Source organism: Dipteris shenzhenensis, chromosome 14 (genome assembly GCF_047967505.1).
Source record: "Dipteris shenzhenensis isolate YYH24624 ecotype China chromosome 14, Dip_SZ_1.0, whole genome shotgun sequence".
NCBI lineage: Eukaryota > Viridiplantae > Streptophyta > Polypodiopsida > Gleicheniales > Dipteridaceae > Dipteris > Dipteris shenzhenensis.
In genome coordinates this window covers 49,004,328-49,026,838 of record NC_141609.1, presented here as the reverse complement: position 1 = coordinate 49,026,838, position 22,511 = coordinate 49,004,328, and the positions used below count along the sequence as shown (strand labels likewise).

Below are 22,511 nucleotides of genomic sequence, written 5' to 3'. Positions count from 1 at the left end.
CATGGTTGTCTTCCCTCATTTCATTTGGACAGACATGAAATGTCTTCTTCTTTAGCTTCAAACTGCAACACTTGCATGTGCCATGGATGAATTCAATGCGGTGCCACTCACGGTATCCCTTTGGATAGACCATTGGCTCCCACAAAGACCTAGGATATAAAACCTTATCTCCCTACACATAATGAGGATCTAGGTGGCCTATAGACTGCACATTCATTGGGGAGCCATGGGCATTGATCCCCATAGAGCAATGCTCTGACACGACCAGATCTCGAGTCATTCATAGCTTGCCGGGCTAGGTCAAAGTCTATATTTGTTTTGCAACAACAAACATTCCTATCTTTGAGTCACTCAAAGACATTTAAAGGAGTAGATGTGCTTCTTTGTGGACATTTATGCCAAGCAAGCCCAACTAAAGATAGTTAGATTTTCTCAGAAAAACAAGACCGCTTCTCATCCGTACACTCACTTTAGAGAGAGAATATTCAATACTATGAACTTGTCCACTCAATGAGACAAAACAATTCCAACTTCTTACACATCCTCAATAGATTAAGAGTGGGGCAATGAGGGGGCAACATTGCCAAGAAGACCTCGATACTCTAAACATAATATATCAATGACTGCCTCAACAAAAAGAGTTTGTGCCTCATCTCTTCTATACAAATGCATTAAAATATAAACATAACAATTCAATCTACTTAAAGGTGAAGCACATGTGTTGAATGCTATAGATAAAAGGCATAAGGCATGTTGCAAATCAATACATATACCCAATGACCCAAAGTGTGCGGTAGGTTTACATTCACAACTATGCCTAAAAGTTGAAATGATTGTCAAAATCTACTCAAAAAACTTAGATGTTTTCGACGATTTGGTAAACGGTGCAGATGGTTTATTCATGCATTCCAATATGAATACAAAACCACCAATAGTATGGATCTACAATTCCATGACAACTAAACTACAAGAAATGCACACTACAATAACATAGAACTTTATCAACATGAGACACTGTAAACTTGGACACCAACACTTCAAATACAACGGGAGTTCCAAGTAGGAAAAAACCATTTAAACACTATAATGGGGACACAATTTCCCATTCAACCATACATCCGCATGAATAGTACATTGCTCTCAAGGCCTATACATGGACTCTTTGGCATTTGATCCATCAAACATCGAATTGCATGGCCTTGTATACATAGCCCAAGATTCAAGAATACGTGACACAAACAATCTATACTTGATACAAAAAATAAAAAGCAAACATATCAAGGTCAACACAATCATACTACAAGAAATTGAAAGACTTTGACATGAATCTCTATGGACATTCAACCAAAAAAACTTATCTACACTCCAAATAAGAACTTTTCACATCCAATCGCTAAACACATCATACTTGATTCCGCACAAGCAAGACATACTAGCAAGTAACAACATCATGTTAGCCGCCGATTATGTGCTTTCAAGAAACACATACAAAAGAATCAGATTTTCTTCACATTCAAAGGTTTGAATACATTCACAAACATCAAGGCATTGGAGTCGGAACATATTATAAAAAATAACTCAAACTGATAGAAGTACATTACCTATATGAAGAAGGAAATCAATGCTTGCTGACAATCTTTAAAACAACAGCACTGCCTCAAACATTCGCAATAATTAACGTTTACAAGCCACCAAGAACACGGAAAAAAACTTTACTAAGAAACTTGCAACAAATAATAAAAAACATAACACTAAAAACTCCAACATACATCTTAGGTGACTTTAACATTGACTTCCAAAAACAAACAAAGCAACTCTTTTTTTTGGGGGGGAAGAACAAGTTGGCTTTTATTGCAAAAAAACAAAACTGAGGGAGGGGGGGGGGGTCAGCCCCTATATAGACCCTAGACAAAACTTATCCCAACATGGGAAGATCCAAAGGCTTCTACAAATATGCACAAGTTAAACAAAAAGAAGAGTTGTTACCAAATCCTTCAGATGACCTACCACCAAATCATCCACCCTCATAAGCAAACTACTAAAGTCTTGAAGAGAAATTGCGACCCCTGCAATCACCTTTTGCTACACAGACATGCCTCAAATAAGGGAAGATCCCAAGGCTTCCACAAATATGCACAGGTTAAACAAAAAGAAGAGTTGTTTCCAAATCCTTCAGATGACTTGCCACCAAATCATCCACCCTCATGTAAGCAAACCACCAAAGGCTTGAAGAGAAATTGCAACTCCTACAATCACCTCTTGCTACAAAGACATGCCTCGAGTATTCCCAGCATCTCAAAAAACTCTTTGATTCCTAAATTTCCAAACTGTGAGTGCCACAACTTCTTTGATATGCGGCTAGCAGTAGCTAACCAAAGTTGATGGCACACCAATAGTATCCCCCAAAAAAATCAGTTTCCATCTAGCGCGAATATAAAATTGAAGCATCAAACCTGTATTCCTCACTGTAGCTTTTATCTTGAACCACACTCCCCTCACCTCAATACAAGACCAAAACAAGTGTTTAACAAATTCTATCATCCGCCCACAAAATGGGCACAATGGATTCATGGCAATTCATCTGGCCAGTTTGACCGGTAGCCATACTTGCATTGACTTTTATACAAGAAAACTTGCCCACCCAATCTTGCATTATTTCCACAACCCTTTCATCCTAGCAAACCATCACTTACCTCCCCTCCTTAATCTTAAGGTCCATAATGCTAGGTTAGGCACACTCAATAGCCTCTTATACACTATTTTTGTAGTAAACTTATTGAGTAGGGTATGCCCCAATACCCATTGATATGTTAGCCAGATTTTAGAACTAACTACATTAGATGACCTCTCCTCAGGGATAAAGCTAGACACCCTTGCTAACAGCTATACTTCTGGGGAATTTAAAGCAAACCTTACGTTGATTTCATGCAACGGGGTCTAGCCAATTCTCCTAGCATCTCAGAGATGACTCCATGATTGAATCCCATTGCATTGCAACCCTTTGGCTCTCTGGATATCAAAAAAATGCAAGCAGACAATTTTATCCTTCACTACCAACCCACACCAAATGTTTTCAACAAGACTACGATGCCCCCTCAAGCCTTTTCTTCCTTTCCATGACACAAAAAGACAACAATGTTTCCAAGCCACTACCAAGCCTACAATTAGATCAGACCCATGAATTTCTAGAGGACAAAAGGATACGACCGCTTCATACCAAGACATATACCTCCACATACCCACCACCTTGCCACTACCTTGCTGAATGAAAGATCTAACTGCAAATAGCTTCGAGAGCCACTTACAAATCAATGCCATATTTCTTAGCACCATGTCTGCCAATCCTAGACCCCATGTAGCTTGGGAGCCTTTAGAACATCCTATGGAATATAACTCCTTCCTTGGCCCATAGAAAGGCTCTAAGAAAACACTCAATTTCAAGCCAATGTGACTTTTTGAAATTCCATATAGAAGCAATATAAGTTGTGGTGTGGCTGATCGAACATGCTACACTATTAGAAACCTTGCATTCCACCCAAGACATAGCCCCACCGCCCACTGCTTGAGCTTTTGTTCCATTTTCTCCACCCAATTAAACCTCTACCTTAAGGAGACCCCCAAGCCAAGAGGAGACCCAAGATATCTGTTGAACTCACCCCTCCTTACCCATTGAATAGGCAAATCCTCCTCCCAATCAAACCAAGGAAAGGCCTCTACCATCCTGCAAAATGCATCACCAAAACCCAAGCGACTCAACACAACAGCATAAAATCCCATTTCACTCTATCATATGCCTTGTCTAGATCAATTCCAAACAAAACACATCTTTGACCCACTAAGCAAGCATAATCCAGAGCACTTGAAACGTAAAAATATTCTCGAAAATGTCTCTTGATCTAATGAAGTCATTCTACTCTTTGTTGACTACTTGTGTACAAACATCTTGAATTATGAGACCCAACACCTTAGCTAACACTTTATAAGATGTGTTTAGCATAGTTATAGGTCTCCAATCTCCCACCCACAAGCATTCCTGGCATTTTGGAAAGAGCTTAACTAACCCAACATTTACATCTTTGGAGAGAAAACCCCTTTTCATAGCAAAGTTTGCCATGTCTACCAAATCACCTTTGAGTTCATCCCAAAATGCAACAAAGAACCCATCGGGACTAGGAGATTTCTCCTTTTCCATAGCAGAAATAGCCTCCCAAAGCTCCTCCTCTGTGAACGGTGGCCATGTATAGACCTCTAATACTCGGACACTCGCACCTGAACATCCTCCATCAACTCTCTTCCCACTATAAATCACATACCCCTGCATCACCCACAATGGCACTAAGGTCTGCCCAAAAAACTTCGGCTATGTGCCAAATTTTAGTACTTAACCAATCTACCTTATTTATCAAGCACTCGATCCATTCTCTCCTTGATGTGCTTGTTCCTAACTGATTGAAAGAACACATTAGCAGTGTAATCACCCAGTGGTAGCTAGAGCTGTCTTCTCTTTACTTGAGTGGTCTTAGTCGCCTCCATCTCCCTAGCCTTCAACTCAACTTCAGTTTCTACTAACAACATCCCCAACACCTGATCCCGAGGACTTACACCTAAAGCATCCTTCAAAGCTGACCTGCCATGTTGTATCACCTCCTCCTCTGTGTATTTGTGTATCTTCCGCTCCTTTGCCAATCTCTGGACACTTGCAAAAGTGCCCTGATAGCTTTGTCTCACCTCGCACATGGTCTTCTACACCAGCCACAACTTCCCTCGAGGCACTATGTATTTTCCTATAGAATGACTTAGACTTTAGCAAAGCATTATCAAATTTATATGGCACATCCAATGATCTACCCGAGTCAACTGGCAAAGAAAAGCGCTAATAGATAGGTAGATGATCTAACAATCCAGAAGATGGAACATAATTCCCACTGAAAGGTGCACAGAGCCACCACCCATCTTCAAAAACATAAAATCTATCTATTCTACCCACTCTAAATTCATCACCATGACGACAATTGTTCCAAGAGAAACCTCCCAAACCGTTCTCATCCAACTCAAAACAGTCAATTAGACCCCAAGTAAGCACTAAATCCTACCAAGCTTCTTTCTCTGCCCCAAAAATTCTTCTCCCACTATGTGATCTATCCCCAACAAGCTTTGTCATGTTCCAATGCCCCCCCAACATCATTCTGACTCTACCAAAGCATCATTAATCTCCTTCCAACACTTAGCATGCTCATACACACTTAGTCTTAGAACTCTAAAGACAAAAGACTCCACCGAGACTTCGACACTGACAAAACACCCATGACTCTAATGACAGACCTCCAAGGCTTTAACCATAACAGCAGAACCACCCCTTCCCTGACTCGGGCAATTGGCAAAGACAGAGCACCCAATCTGTTTACAAGAGAACCAAAGGCTGTTGCTTTCAGACATCCTGCTTGTTTGACCTTGTCGCAGCATCCCCTTAGCTTCCAGGACATCACTAGCACACATCTCGGACTCTACCTGTCTTGTGCAATGGATCGATATGCGTCCCTGAGAAATGGAAATGATTTTCCTTTCCCAAACAACAAAACAACTCTTGGAACTAAAACAATTCATGGTTAACCAAGACATGACACACGAACTCATTCGCCCACAATAATACATGAGCCAATGCTAGACCACATTTGGATTAACAATCATTTAGAAAATTGTCTTTGTGGGACCAACTTTGCTGATTGGACCGACCATTCCCTTATTTACACATCGGCTGGCATACATTAACTTAGGGCAAGCCTAGTGAATGACATTCACCTTGTTTTCTTTTTCAGAAAAGGTTAACTTAACACGAGTATTCATGAAAAAACCTAGGTTTAGGTGACGTGAAGGAAAAATATTTGGAGGTCTCAAAATCCTAAACTTTTTTCGCAAATATAGTTGGAAACCTGTGATTTCTATCTGCAATTTTATGAGTTTAATTTTGATATATTCAGGAATCAGGCCCCAGCATCTCAACCTCGGGAATCCCGCACGATACAATACTTCGAGTTGTCATTATCTTGAAAGGAACCTCCGCAGTCCTATTCGATCAAATGCGATGCTGATTCGAAGGCTGTTGGAATTATCTAGTAAGGAATCAGAACAGGATTTCTCTGCACAGACTCTCCCTTATATGATCCACAGCATATGTGCTGCGATTTATCGTGGATATGGAGACCTTTGGAACAATGAATCTTGCAGTTACATGGCTGCCAGATTGGGTTTTGTATGGCCTCATCGGAGGAGCCTTTGTTGTGGGTTTGCTGGTCGTTTACGTCTGTTACCCCATCTGGGCAGTGAAACACATCCCTTGCCCTCCCTATGCTCTCCCCGGGTTGGGTCATCTTCTTCTTTTCTATAAGCTCAAGGAGGAGCTCTTTGTGAAGCTCGCCCGGGCCTATGGAGCCGTTTACAGGTCTGTCTCCCAAACTTTGTTGTAGGCGGGTTTGTCAACGGCCTTGCTCCGAAATTTTGTTGTGGAGTATCTATTGCCGGTTTTTGCTCCACTGACCCGAGCTTTTCCCTGGAGTACAGATTGCACATCGGACGGCAGCCCTATGTTATCATTGCCGATGCGGAACTGTGCAAGGAACTGTGCATCAAGCAGTTCAAATCTGCCACGGACCGTAATCCTCCGCCTTACATCGAGACTGTCCCGGTTCTTAACCGTGGTCTCTTTTTCACCAGGTAATTGAAACCTCATCGTCTGCCAAGATTTCTGTACACTCGCCTTCGGGTGTGATTCTGCTTTTTGCTTATCCTTACTCGGCTCGTCGCACAGAGGCAACAAATGGTCATCTTTGCGCAACATCCAGCTCCCTTTCTACCATTCTGATCAGATGCGCAAATACGTACCATTGATGAGCCGTATCATCGACAACCTGTTGACTGAGCTGGCTACTAAGACAGAGAGCGAAGACGTGGAAGTTTGCGACTATCTGATGAGGATGACGGTAGACGTCATTGGAGAGGCTGCATTCGGCACACAATTCGGATGTCTCAAGGGACAGAAATCGGGAGACCCTGAAAGCTTGGAATCCAAATTAATTCTTTGTGCACAGAGATTTATCGCTGCACTCCGGTTGGACGAAAAAGCTCCATTAAGCACTATCGTTGGAGTCTTCTTGCCTGTCTTACAGCAACCAGTACGAAAGTTTCTGGCTCTGTTCCCCTCGACAGGTGATGGGGATCAAGAAATGTGCGCTCTCAATCTGCAAAACGTGTTGAGTCAAATCGTTTCACAGAGAAAGCGGCAGGTTGGAAACGAGAACCGGATCGATGGATTGTCCTTGCTACTAAACGCAAAGAAGGACGCACCACAACTCCTTACAGACGATTACGTAGGTGGGCTGACTTTCGAGATGCTTCTGACCGGGTCGGAGACCACCTCAACAACGCTCTCTTTTGCCCTGTATCTAATCTCTGGCCATCCGGAGGTCGAACGCAAGCTGGTGAAAGAAATAGATGCTTTTGGGCCACACGATCGCAAACCCACCTATGAGGATCTCGACCGGTTTCCCTACGTGGAACAGGTATGGCGCGGAGCTCTAGATCGTAAGACTCTTCCATGGAATTCCTATCCGAAACTGATATACTGCACGATTGGAAGCGTAGGTAACAAAAGAAGCGCTACGATACTACACCCCGTCACCGATAATTGCTCGTGAGATATTGAAAGACATGGAGCTAGGCGGCTACCGTCTTAAGAAGGTACGAGATGCAGCAAAGCTGGCAAACACAGTCGGATTTCTAAGATCAGATCAGCCATGTTTTGGTATAGGTATCTTTGTGATCCGCTCAATCATGCTTGTTATGTGGTGCTATGACAGGGCACTGCCGTGTGGCTGGCGATGAACGCCGTGTTGTGGGATCCGAAACATTTTCCAGAGCCAGATAAGTTCAGGCCGGAGAGATTCGATCCGAACTGCGAGGAAAACAAGGCGAGGCACCCATATGCATTCAGCCCTTTTGGGATGGGGCCTCGGATCTGCATAGGCTATAAGTTCTCGATGCAGGAAGCCAAGATGGCATTGATAATGCTGTACCAGAGGTTCACGTTCGAGCATTCTCCTGCAATGGAGAAGCCTCTAGCCATGCACTTCGGCATTATTCGTCGCCCTAAGTTTGGTGTGAGGTTGCGAGTTCATCCACGTTGATGTAAGCATTGGCGCTTAATGAAACAGGCCTAACAAACGTGTGTGTGTGTGTGTCTTTGTTAGGTCTGTGTGCCTTGTTTCCTTGTGATTGAATTTTCAATAAAGCATTCTGCCCCCTGGTTTTACTAAGGGAAAACTCTCTCTCTCTCTCTCTCTATATATATATATGTGTGTGTACATACATACATACATATGTATGTATGTGTGTATATGTGTGTGTGTATCCACTTATAAGCCATCCTTCCCCACCTAGTTTACTAGAATCCACATGGGTTTGAGTGGTTCTCTCTCATAAGACAAAATGTTAGTTGGAACGGTTGCTATGCCTAGCTTTAAAACTTAATATTTTTGGAGGTCATAAAAGCTAAGTTGCACTAAGTACCATGCATAATGCAATTTGCATAATTAGATTTCTTCGCATCCACATAGATTAATAATATTAATAATATTACTATGCATTCTTGTTGTTGTAATATTCACGCATTTGTGATGTGCATGATTTACATATATATGCATGCAATTGTCTACGCATTGACTCAATGCCATCGAAGCCTCTACTCTCGAACAACTCCTTGTGGGGGCTCCGTATGTGCAAACTGTCTACCTGTGTCACCCAAGCATCTATCGGATCGTGTGCAAGTGATTCCATGAGGGGAGGGGAGAAGGGAGGGGGAGGGGAATAAGAGCATGAGGGAGAGAAGATGGGGGTAGGGGAATAGTGGCAATCACAAGACAACTCACAAGAAAGGACAAGAAGACTCAATACAAGAGAATGAGAAGAAGAGAGAGCTTCTATTCAATTCTTGAAAGTATACAATGAAGACAAAAGTCAAACCTTTGGCCATATATACATATCCACCTTTTGAAGGCAGGACTAACCCTTGCACTCTCTTGAGTCTCTCTTCTCTCATTTTACAACCACTTGGGCTCATTCGACTCCAAGGGAATTATCACTTGCTACTTCTCATGCTCCCTCCTACATTTCCACTTTCACTATTAACCAACGTGGCAATTAACACGCCCCCCTTCCTATTCACAATCCTCCCATGGATTGTGTTTGGTGCATAATGCCGAACTTGAGGGCGTTGTTCATAATTCAGTAGCAGCCTTGTGGGAGATGCATCAAAAGGAATGTAGCAGCTTCCAAAAATGTGTCTTGAACATGTCTTTAAATGTCTGGATGTGATGGTCGTAAAGATTTTGGACACATATAGATAACCAAATTACTTGAGGGAATAAGGGGCCCTCATTGAGATTGAACACTATTTTCTCTTACAGTCACTAGTGGTGCTCCTTCGGTGGTAGGTCAAGAGCAGGGAGGTTCTTTAATAGTCGAATGTCATGTGGGAGATGTAGCAAAAGGGATGTAGGAGCTTCCAAAAATGTGTCTCGAACATGTCTTCAAATGTCTGGATGTGATGGTCGTGAAGATTTTGGACACATATAGATAAGCGAATTACTTGAGGGAATAAGGGGCCCTCATTAAGATTGAACACTATTTCCTCTTGCAGTCACTAGTGGTGCTTCTCCCCTGGCAGGTCAAAAGCAGGGAGGTCCTTCAGCAAAATTAAAAGCAATTGGAAAAAGTGCATGGTTGCCACAATTGTTTTTTTTTTTTGGGCGAAAAAAAGTAAAAGTTGCCACAACTGTTGGATCTGGAATAGATGCAAATTTTGTGTTGAACTTCACCATCTAGTCAACCAGAGCTAGTGAAGAGCCAACCTCTGGAAAATCGAAGCAAGGGAAGATGTAGGCAATGTGGGGATCTGCTTCCCACATCTTCTCAAAATCTGGTGCACAGAGTGGCATGAAGGTAGGGTCGATTGATCTCGCGTAGTAGTAAGTCCACCAAAATGTTGCATGTTTTAAAAATGGGATTCTCCATGGAGGTTGGAGACCAGCATCCTTATCGGCTTGGGGTTCACAGATTGTAATTAGGTCAGCTATATCTCCCCATATACACCGATCATCTTCATGACTACAATTGGAGAATTTCATGACTACAGAGGAGGTATTCTAGGGTAGAAGGCTTTACAAGTTCAAGTAGTGGCATCGTCATAAGAAAGTTGGCAGAGTCCTGAAACACTCTACCCCATGTCATGACATTATATACAATGGGGTGGTAATATAGAGTCAAGATATCCATGTCCACTTCCAAAACTAGATCTTCATGGAAGTCTGCCATAACGTCACCATAACTATAAGTGGATGTGCTTGGACTGTGGCATGGCGGAAGCCCTTATTGAGGTTGCGTAGTGTTAGAGTATTTTAAAAAAGGATGTTGTGGGGAAGAAGTGCGGCGGCAAGTGTGTGCAAAAAATATGCGTAACTGTCATGGACAGTGCATGTTGTGAAGCACAATGTGGAAGCACGGGATGATGCTTCCTAGACCCTGTCATCGAGAAGTCTTGGTTCTTGTGTTGGAGGGGGAGATGTCTAGGCCTCCTGCAGGTCTACCTAGATTGCGAGTAGTTGCTGCTCTTGTTTTTTGGCACTTGCTGGGTAGCTACATGTAAAAGCTCAATCAGGGTGGCCTGTTGCTGAACTTGGAGCTTTAGTGCGTGTTTCTCCTCCATGACCCGGGCATGCTATTGTTGATCTAGGGCCTCTTGCATCTCAACAGTAGCTCTGGTTCCAACTTTTTGGTTGTCTATGTTGTTTGAAGCCCAGTGGCTTCTACCATAAGGTGGTCGGCCTTCTCCTTCACAAGGACAACCTCTATTTGCTAGAGCTTGTGTGTGGTCTATACTACCCCCAGGTACTAGCATCGGAAGGCATCTTGGCATCGATGGAGAACATTTTGTGTAGCAGTTGTGAGGGTAGTGCCATGGATTGCATGAACACCATCTCTTTCGCATCCAAATCCCTATCTTTCTACATGAGATTCTGATATCCTTCCATAGAGGTGTATGCACTTAATGTACAATATTCCATTGCTATTGATACACATTGGGAAGGAATGGAGGTTGGATGGGTGGCTATTCCGGAGTTAGTCTATGATGGTGGGTTTGGCTACTGGCTTTGCTGAGTCTATGGCAGGCAGTTTGGCTCTTGGGAATCTTGAGTTAAGTCTGTAATATTCTCCCCTAGGCTGCTGGGTCTTTTCAACCTTGGCTCCCATTGCCTACGTTCAAGTGCTTCAGTAGCTTTTTTTTTCATTCTTCTTCTGCTTGGAGCCTTTCAAGTTCTACTTGCTACCTGAGTTCTTGTTGCTTTTTCTTGGCCGCAGCTCTTTCATGTCGGGCTTCCTCTTCTTCTTGGAGCTTGGGAGCTGTCTCCTCTTCTTGGGGTCTTTTGGTTGTCGCTTCTTCTTGGGCCTTCTGAGTTTGTTCCTCTTTTCTCCTCTTTGTAGGCATAGACCTGGGGGAGTGGCTGAGAGTAAACCGATGTCTCTATCTACATCACCATAACCTTCTATGATCGGGTCAGTGGAGAGGTGATGGATGATGGGCTTCAAGAACATGGGATTCCCTATCTTCTCACAGTGGGAGCAAATACCAATTGTTTCCTGATAGAAAAATCAGCCTAGTTTGTAGGCTCAAGCTTGTAGAGACGTATCCAAAAGTTAGGGAGGACAACCGAATGGTGCTATGTCAGCTGTGAATGCTCAGACTACCTTGGCTAGTTGCTAATTCTCGATCAAATTAATGGGTACCCCACTCTGGTGCTAGTAGTGTGACTCCTCGGACTGCCTCAGTGCTAATTCTCGATCAAATTAATGGGTACCCCTCCCCGATGGATCTTGGAGTTGTAGGGGACCATTGTCGCCAGCCTCTTTTCCATCGTGTGCAACTTCTAAAATGATTGGGAGATTGAGGACAAGTTGATCGCCCACTAGATTGTCTCTATTGTAAATTAGTAAAAGTGGTACTCTCCATTCGCATGCATCCAGCATGTTGTGCTTGTTGCCTTATTGTAAATGGCAACAAATTCAATAGCCTATTGGAGGTTGAGATGGCATGGGAGTTTGTCCATCCGTTTGCATCCAGCGGGTTGTGCTCGTTGCCTTATTGTAATTGGCAACAAATTTGATAGCCTGTCGAAAGTTGAGATGGCATAAGAATTTGTCCACTACTGTCTGCAATCCAATTGATCTAATGTAGGGCACCACCTCAAGGTCTTGAAGTGCCTGGTATGCCATTGCATTGTGATATTACAGTCTATAATTCTTGATATTGCACCTCAGGTCTTGAAGTTTCTGGTATGCCACTGCATTATGATAGTATAGTTTGTAATCCTTGATATTGCACTTGAACTACGAGAGCAACACCATGCCCTCCAAAGTCTTCAAGCCACTCTTGGATGAGAGGGGAGAACCTTGTGACCTGCCACTGCGTGCTTGGAGAAGTTAAGGACCTCTGTTATGTCCTGGGTTTTTCACTTGCAAATGGTGCATGTAGTGGATTATTGCATTGAGGACACTGGCTCCTGGATCTGTTCCTGCTGCATTTGATCAGGTAATGGTATGGAGATGGTATGGGATGTGGAAGGGGTAACAAAATGATGAACAGTGGAGGAGACTTTGCTAATGAGTTCCTCAGCTAATAAGAGGTCATGCGCGGATACTGAGTGCAAAGAGATCATGTATAGGTGTGCAAGAGTGATAGCGGAAGCTTTGTAAGGCTGTGGAAATTCAAACAAAAACTCGGTAGAGTTTTGGTACGAAGCAAGTGAGGTCCTGTTAAAGCAACGGATCATCTTTACCCCAATAACGCAGCGACTGGCTTTGATAAGGCAATGAGATTGGCATTACCAGGAAATTATAGCAATGACTCAATGTTATCAAAGCAATGGGGTAGCGTTATTATAGAAGCAGGTAGATTTATTAAAGCAATGATTGGCGTTAATGTGATAGCATGCCATAGTGTAAGAGGCAAGGCATTATCAAAGTAAAGTAGTGGGTGGCATTAATATGGCAGCGACGTGAATGGTGTTATGTTTAGTGTAGTGGTTGGGGAGTCGCTGCACACTTGGTAGCATAGTCCAAGGAGGACGTAACACTCGTTGGGTTGCCACAGGAGATGAAAATAAGATGCGCGAGGTCAGTGGTTGTTCATCTTCCTCATCAAGATCTGAATCTCCTTTCCTTTTTCAAAATTTGTTGCTTTGGGCATTGATTGGTACAGTTGGGAATTTTATTTTTTGCCCCTTGGTGTGGACTTCTTAAAAAAAGAACCTATGAGTTCATGGCAACATTTTGATGGCCCCATGGTTAACTCAGGTGAGTGGATCTCCACCATAGCTTTCTCTAAGCTCATAGATGCAACAGTTGTAATTGTCATTATCAGGCTCTATTTTGGGCTTGGGCTTTGGGCCTATCATGATCCATCATGTTCTGGGTAACAAGTGGCACTCCTGTTGTCTTTTAGATAGTCCCAGTAGATTATTCTTATGTAGGATTTGTCTCAAGAGTGAGACACTTCTCAATAGTCTCTTTTGCAGTCTCATTCAAAGCATCCTTATGATTTTCCCCTATGCCAGTGAGATCAGCCATCTTCTCCCCATTCTTCCCTCCTATCATGGTCTCCTGGCAAGTTAACAAATCTGGCATATGAGGAGGGGAAATAATGAATGTCATGAAACCTTGGAGAGATAGGAGGGGTGAGAACAGAATGCTCCGAGTGATGAGGCAATTATAGTGGTGGAGGAACTCAAGAGGGAGTGGGTTCTCCAGAATAGGGGGTCAACATTTGTTGATGGAGGTGGATGGTGGTTGAGAGAGTTTTTTGGAAGAAATTCAAAATTGGGGAAGGTGAAGGAGCTTCTCAGGATTCAGCAATGATGAACTTAGAATCATTCATTTAGAAGTCAGCTTCTATTGTTGTTCTTGATCCTCTTGCTTCACTTGTAGCTACTTCCATCTTCATCCTTGTGGAGGATTCTCCTGGGCTACTTGCCTTACTAGTAAGCAACAAATTTGGATTTGGTCCTTCAATTATGGGAATTCCTAGCCATCCTATTGCCCTTGACTCAAGCTGTGATGGCATATCATGCAAAGGTGTCGTCCAAGTTTGTAGCGAGCTTGGTGTGCCACACACACTCCCTTGAGCTGCTTGTTTAAATGTGTCAGGGAAGACCTCAAGCCACGTGATATGTACCTTATCTTCATAGGTCACAAGTTCCTTGGCCACAAACTTCCTTGAGAAGACCTCAAGCTAAGCGATATGTACCTTATTTTCATAGGCCACAAGTTCCTTGGCCACAAACTTCCTTGAGAAGTAATCAAGAGTCTTATTCAACATGATAAATTTTATCAGGAACCTATAGAAAGGCCGGACATCCACATCCTTTGCCTTGTTGATAAGATGACCCTTCGACTAATGGAATGTACAATTCTCAAATTGTCAGTCTCAGTGGGTTGTTGTTGCCCACTGTTGCTTGTCTAAGTGACCAATGGCATCTAAGCTAGCATGAAAAATAGAGCCATTTGTTGAGATGAAGCCTTCGTACCTAGTGTACACTAATACTATGCATGTCTATTTTGTAGGAGTTAAGAAGCTCCTAGGCCACATCGGGGCTCCACATATCTGCCCATGGCAAGCTTACCATATCCAAGAGTCAGTTTTGCTTTAAGATCTTCACCATGGTAGTTGGGTATTCAATCGCATAAGGTCTTTGCAATTGCACAACCATTGGATGGTGACTTGCAACTCATATGCCTTCATTAGATGTAGATGAAGCCATGACTATGATAGAAGTGGGGAAAGCAATGAGTACAAAGATCGATAAAACTACACAATCTTAGTGTTAAAAATCTAATACATCATTCTATTGAAGTTAGTTGGAGCATTAGTTAGCCCAAAAGGCATAAGTAAGAGTTTGATATGCCCCATTTGTGTTCAAAAGGCAGTCTTATATGTATCCTCTTCTACCATACAAACTTGATGATAACCACATTTAAGATCGATCTTACTAAAGACCTTGGACCCTCTTAGTTTGTCCAAAATATCATCAATACTAGGGATTTGATACTTGTTTTTTCACAGTTATTTTATTTAGTGCACAATAATCAATGAACATTTGATAGGTTCCTTTTTTCTTTTTGATCACCAAGGTAGATGCTCCATAAGGAGACTATTATCACAAGGCCATACCACATGCAATCGGCATAGTTTCCTAGCACAATACCAGAGTTTTTAGAGGTTTAGCCACATGACTATGTGGTTTTTGCAAAGGTACAAAGCATAAATCCCATGGCACTTCTTCAAATGACATCACTTGGTCGGGAAGAGTGCAAAGACAAATATCTCCAACAAATTTTTTGTTTGCTTTTTGTAGACCTTCTACTGAATGAGTGGAGCAAGACCACCAATAGAATAGAAAAGCTTCCCCTAGTGTTCGAGAATATCTTAGTACAAAATTACTGTAGATACTTTGTAGGTACATGTATTTATCTCAATAGAGTAGTCTTGTATATACTTTATAGGTATATGTACATTTCTCAATATAGCAGTCTTGTAGATACTTTGTTGGTATAGGTATGTTTCTTAATACAGAAACCTTGTGAGTACAAATTTTAGAAAAGCTATTGGCAATGGTTTGCCTTTAGGCCCTTTGAAAAATCTTGGGTCCGTGTCTTTGTAAAGAGCTACAATCTTGGGTTTGTGTCTTGAAAAATATTGGGGCTATGTCTTGAAAGCTACAATCCTCTGTAGAGGTGCACAGTAGTTTTTTGTAGAAACCTTGTGAAGATAGATTTTGGAAAAGCTATTGGCAATAGTTGACCTTTATTCCCTTCAAAAAATAGTAGATCTGTGTCTTGTAAATAGCTCTACAATCCTTAGTAGACATGTGCCATAGTCCTTAGCAAAAAATTCTTTGTTACAATACAATGTCTTTTCATATAATACAATGTCACATTTGATGTATACAACATAAAGTCTTTTCATATAATACAATGTCACATTTGATGTTTACAATAGGAGAGAATTTGACTCTTTAATTGATGTTATAATTCTAGCTATGCATAAATTCTTAGAATTGTACTATTACTAATTCTTTCCATGAATCTCTTAGCTAATCTGATACATTTGTGATTACATGAATCCATGTTTATGATAATCTTTCATAGGTTCATACACAATGTGCATATTGTAAGTAGCATTCCAAATTTTTAATGAAGATTTGGTGATTAGTGTGAGTGGTGTGCAAGTAACAATTCAATTTCCTTATATAAAGTACCAATTCCAACTAAGGTATGAGTGTTGGATTGTTAGTTATGTAGATCTAAGACTAGAGCTGCAAGGAAAATTACAAAAAGGGTTGATGAGATTGTTAGACACCTTGTGGCTATAGGGTATGAGGAGGGTAATGGACCAAGAAAGATTGCAAATGCAGACATCCCAAATGGTTGTGTGTCAACTCATAGAACATAGTATAGAAAGGGTATGTAGAGTGGTGACATATATGCTTGTGAAGTGCATTGATATATGTTGACTTAATATCAAATGACTCTACCATATACACGTGCCAAACTGACTATTTTTTGTATACTACATGTTATATTGAAATGTTTAAAAATGCCTATGCTCTACTTCATGTTATATTAAAATGTTTAAATGAAAAGTATGTGTACTTGGGTTGGTTCTTCATTATTATCATGTCTTGTTGGTGAGACAATTTGTAAAAAAGGCTCAACTTAGTTTTGTTACAAGGAGAATATACTACATCTTGGATGCTATTACTTATATGTGGAAGTCACGTATATTTAAAATAGAACTTGTAGCTTTAAGTTTGCCCTAGTAGTTGGTAGGTTTAAGGCTTTTGATACACATGAAAGTAAAACAGGCTGCAAGCTATAGATTATAGTTGGCACTAGATAATTTTTAAGGCTTCTTAAGCCTGGGAATTACAGTTTTGCCTCTCAATTTTAAAAAATTGTATTGTATTGTCTTAAAGTATATTCTTTCATTTAACAAATTTACACAAGGAAAAAACACCGAAGACATGCATGACCATATCATCCTTTTATAGAAATTTAAAGCGCAATCAATTTGGTACCAACTGTGGGAAATCTAAATTAGATTTTAAGCAATATTTCAACTAATTAGAATCTGCATATATTCATAATCTTCCATATGAAAGGAGTATTATAGAAGTCTTAGGGTGCTACATTAAAGGATTTTTCTATTGGGGGGCAAAGAAATATTTGATTATATTATAATCATATGATTTGTACAATGAAGTCCCAAGTGAACAAAATGTTCTCCTCTAAAGATGAAGATCTAGTATGCATACAAAAAATCCACTTCTCAGAGGAGAGAAACAAAAGATCTAGTATGCTTAGAGGAGAGGACCAAAAGCCCATATTCACTGATTCGATCAATAGTGCTTTGATGTCAAGCTCTGCTCCATTTATTGAGAGGAAAGGTTTCTTGCATCCCTCATCCTGAAACCAAGATTTCTCCTTGTTAGGGTAGAAAAAACAACAAAATCCGATGTTGTTGACCTGGTAACAAAGGAACATGGTGGCTCTTTAAACTGTGGGTTCTTCTTTAACTAGAAACAAAGATGGTAGGAGTTGTGCTTGTAGGTCAACGCTGGAGTTGGTACACCTCCTTGCATCCCTGATGTGTTCTTCAAGTTCTACCTACAGTTGTGAAACTTGATCTCATTATAGTTATAGAACTCTTGGTCCAATAAGAATTTGGCCTGGACCATAGCAAGTAGTGTTCAGCTAGTAGGAAAATATCTTTCATACCAATTAAAAAAGATCTGATCAGCATGCATGACCTCTTCATTGAATTGATAAGCATTTTTGGAAATCCAAATAAGCCATAATGCATGTGCCCTGATGTATACCCATGTGGCATAAGAAAGTTTGAGTGCATCTCCCAATAGAATAGACCTCCAGTTGATTGGTTCCCCTATCCTTAAGTGAACAAATTTCTAGACCTTTCTTGCTCTGGGGCAAGTTATAAACAAATGGAAAATGTCCTCCTTGATCCCAAAATAGTATTTGCATGTACCATCTCCCTTACCAATTCTGAGGCTTCTGCAATTAGTCCAAACAGCCTTGTGTAGAATTAGCCATAGCAAAGTGCACATTTTCTATGGGATTCCTCTATCCCAGATTAGTGCAAATCTGTTACCCCATTTCCTTTCAGCATCAGCACTGTTCCATCTGGCATTGAGTTTAGTCACAACCTCTTCAATGCCCTCAAAAGGAGTGGGGATACGTAAGAGGGATGAACTGCCTACCCAACCAAACTCTCTATTGAAATTTAGGACCATGCCCCCTTCCCAGTTGATGTCTCCACACATCTCCCCAACATTTTATCCATGTGGCTACTAATTTGTAGGCTACCAACTGTATACAGCCAACTATTTCTTTGTCTTTGACTAAACCAAAATATAGGGCACTCATACAGGTGCATGTGAAGCTATATGGCTTAGAAGACTATTGTCAGAAACAGATTACTTTGATGAATCAAAGCCAACAACAATATACTATGAAAATCAATCGGCTCAAGCATTGGCCAAGAATGCAATATATCCAAGACAAAGCACATTGATGTTAGAGAGCACTTCATCAAAGAAAGAGTGTTACTTGGTGACATCACACTGCAGCATTGTGATGGCAAAGAGAATGTTGCAAACATCTTTACCAAACCACTCGGTAAAGATCTTTTCGAGAAACACTGACAAGCTCTTGGTTTGATGCAGAGGAAGGACATTCCCATTAAAGGGGTGTGATGTTATGTAATGTTTAGTGCTTCTTCAATTCCCCATAATCATCATCTTGAGGAAAGGCCTACTTCAAGATGTTGATCTTGAGGGAAAGTGTTGAGAGACCACGCTCAACATCATGTGCATATCACTAACACTTATAGAGTGCTATAAAGGAAAGGGTTAGATGCCCTAACCCTAACCCTAAATGGGTTTGTATATATTCTACATTTTCAACTAAATCTAGTGTACAATTAGTCATTTGTGGTGTGCTCTCTAGTTGTGCCCTCTCTCCCCATCTCCACTCTTCTCCTCTCCCCTCTTGATATTTTGTCATGGATAACTATGACTCAAATCTTCAGGTGCCACATGATGCACCACCATCCAAGGTCGATATGATTTACCATTATAAACGGCTTATGATGTTGTGACATTGATAACAAGTGGAGCTACACTTTGAAGCCTGCAGTCCCACAAGTAAGGATTCTTATTCTAACTTGTCCTTATTGTGGATGGATGTAGTAGAGTAGAGCTCCTTCAACATCATTTGGTATTCATAAATTAGCAAATTGCATGTTTTTTTTCATAAAACTTTCCTTGCAAAGATTATCGTCTCATGTACTGTCTTGGATAATGTTTGTCTTGAAATGGACACACACACTTGCGGGATGGAGAAGGGAGTATAAGAACATGGCTATTGAAGGGAGATTGGCATACTGATAACATTATCTAACTGAAACTCTTTGCACTAAATGATCTGGAATAATCTTTTTGCACATCAAAGTAAGGGATTTTTTGCAGCCACAAAACTTTACTACTTGCAAAAAAGGTAGTAGATGTTTGGAATTATATGCGACCCTACTTAAAATTGCAACTTTAATAATATAGGGTTACAATGCCCAAACAAGGTAATGTGGTTTGACCATGCTGTATGGTACATACTCAATCATGTACACCTATTTATGCATGACGACACCCTCAGAGTCAAAATGTATGCCTTCATATAGTGGTTCTCATCTTTTATTCAATTCTCAGTTAAGCAAGCCATGACTGTCTACTGCTACTATCCATTTTAAGGGCTTAATGGCAAAGGGATTAACTTTTTGGTAGTGGTCTCAACCTAAAACGGGCTAGAGTTATGGGTGAAATGCAACCCAAAGTTCTAGAGGTAGTGGCAACCCAACACGTGGTGGGAGATGTGGTAGTGTACCAAGAAGAGGAGGCTACCGCCCCCCCATGATGCCTATGGATTTAATAAGGGCAACAATGTTGGGAGAAGACATGAAACTTTTGATTTCTCCCTTGGTGGATCATCCATGATGGACAACTCAAGATGTGGTAACACAAGATACAGAGGAGGGAAGTGAAAACTGTTCAAGAATATCTCTTGTAGAGGAAGGGGATCCTATTAAAAGGATCCTTTTTTTTTTAATAGAACGTGTAGGGGTAACAATTTGCAATCCATCACGCACCACAAAAGTGCCACTTATGTGTCTTAAGGGCAATGTTATAATTTCAATGTAGTTGCATAAGAGATGGATAGCTTCATTGAGAACCAAAAATGGTACAATGTAGTAAATTATCTCAAAGCATGACTTATCCATAAGCAAATACAATTCATCACCCTCTCTCTCTCTCTCTCTCTCTCTCTCTCTCTCTCTCTCTTCTTTGTTTTAGTATTGTGCATATGACTAGACCTATTAACATATACCAAACCATTTGTTTAAAAAAAAAGACCTTAGGGAGACCATTTTGATAAGAAGCATGAGAAGGGAATATTGTGTGCATGTGTGTTTAGGTCCCATGCATATCATTAGACCTAAAAACATATAACAGGAGACCAATTTGATAAGAAGCATGAGAACGGAAGGTTGTGTGCATGTGTGTGTGTGTGTGTGTGTGTGTTTCAAGACAATCATTATCCATCTTAGACTTATCATTCAAGAAAGTACGTGATAAGATAGTCTTTACAAGGAGGATTTTATGAAAAAAAACATGCAATTTGCTAATTTATAAATACCAAATGATATTGAAGGATCTCCACTCACCTACATCCATCCACAACAAGGACAAGTTAGAACAAGAGTCATTACTTGTGGGACTACAGGCTTCAAAGCACAGCTCCACTTTTTATCGATCATAAGCCATTTATAATGGTAAATCATATGGACCTTACATGGTGGCGCATTAGCATTATCTCCTTCTATAGGAATGCTTTCATAACACTGTGCTATGTCAACGGAAAAAATTGTTGGGAAGATTTAGAGTGTAGTCGTAAAGGGATTCAATCCCCCACCAACAAGAACAATTAACTCCACTTCTGAGAAAGACATTAGGGAAAAAGGGAACTCATTTTGGGGCCCTGTAAGAAATTCACTATTTTTTGATTTATTTCTCTCCTAAAAGACCTCAAAAATAGTAAAATACGGAAACGTGGCTCAGATTTGTCAGTAAGGACTACAGAACTGTCAATTCAAAAAGGAATAAGATAATCTTTTGTCTGACTAACACGATTTTGTATTAAATATCCTCTTAGATTTTTTTTTGTTTACCAAAGATTCCGCATCTCTTTGGCCGACGTGTGCAGGTCTTTCATTAAGAGTCCATCACTGAACTTAGTGATTGCAAGTTTTCAAAATATTCACATGGATACCGCCACACTTCCACGATTCATGTTACAAAACGACTATGAGATTGAAAAACAAACTTCGCAACCTGAGGAGCACAAAAAATGGCCGATACTAGTGAGTCACTATCTGAGAAGAAGCGATTACACCATCTTCACATCGACTTGGAAGAACAATATGCTCCAGCACAAAAAAGACGAAAGGATACGGTGCTGAATGCTCAACAGCGGGAAAATATGAGAAGAGAAGGGCTTCAACATATTGACTTATGGTGCGACGGAAGCATATATCCAAAATGTCAAGTAAAAAACTCTACACCTCCATTTGTCAATCCCACCACATTACTGAGGTTTGCCGGCGATGGACAAAATGGACTTCTTGGTTATATTTCAGCGCAATCTGCATTTGCGGAAACGTATAAAATGATGTACCTACAAGAAAAGGGGGCCAAGATGGAGGAGATAGCCATTCGTGCAAAATTGGAGCAGCAGTTGCAGAATGAAATCGAGGAGCATTCAAAGAGTAAAAAAGAATTGACAAGAGCAAGAAAGAAGAGAACCGTGCTTGGAGACAGACAACGTAGTAGAAAGATTAAAAACATTGCAAATTTGAAGGCTGGGACTGGTGGATGCAAGCGACGAATTCAGGAAGCAAGGTTAGATTGAAATTTATCATTTTGTATACTCAAAAAGGCTCTCTTCCAGACTATATCTATTTCGTTGATTGTCGCAAAATAAGAATGGAGGTGCTGAATAATATAGTCATATAATGTTGTTATTACAGGAAATTATTGGAGCCTGCAAAAGAAAATATGGACCCGAACCTTCTTCCTGTTAAACAAATGAAAGGATTGCTTTCTTGCGGTGTAGCAAAAGGTTTGATTGAGGAAAAAAAATACAAAACAGTCAAACGCAATGTTGTAGAGGACTTTGTATCCAATAATCAAGTTGATGGCACTATAATCCAAGAGGCTCTTGATGTTAGTGGAGTTAGCAGGAAGGGATATAGTTCGATTTTTCATGCGATATCCTCAACT

General features: G+C 40.9%; 1 protein-coding gene across 1 annotated transcript; it reads left to right on the top strand.

Moving 5' to 3' along the window:
* The first annotated feature begins 6,194 nt into the window (after positions 1-6,194).
* Positions 6,195-8,180, top strand: LOC147894754 (cytochrome P450 711A1-like). Its single transcript, XM_087385366.1, has 5 exons — positions 6,195-6,439; positions 6,559-6,711; positions 6,806-7,556; positions 7,639-7,734; positions 7,854-8,180. Exons 1-5 carry the CDS (start codon positions 6,195-6,197, stop codon positions 8,178-8,180), a joined length of 1,572 nt encoding a protein of 523 aa, XP_087241492.1.
* The last annotated feature ends 14,331 nt before the right edge of the window (positions 8,181-22,511 follow it).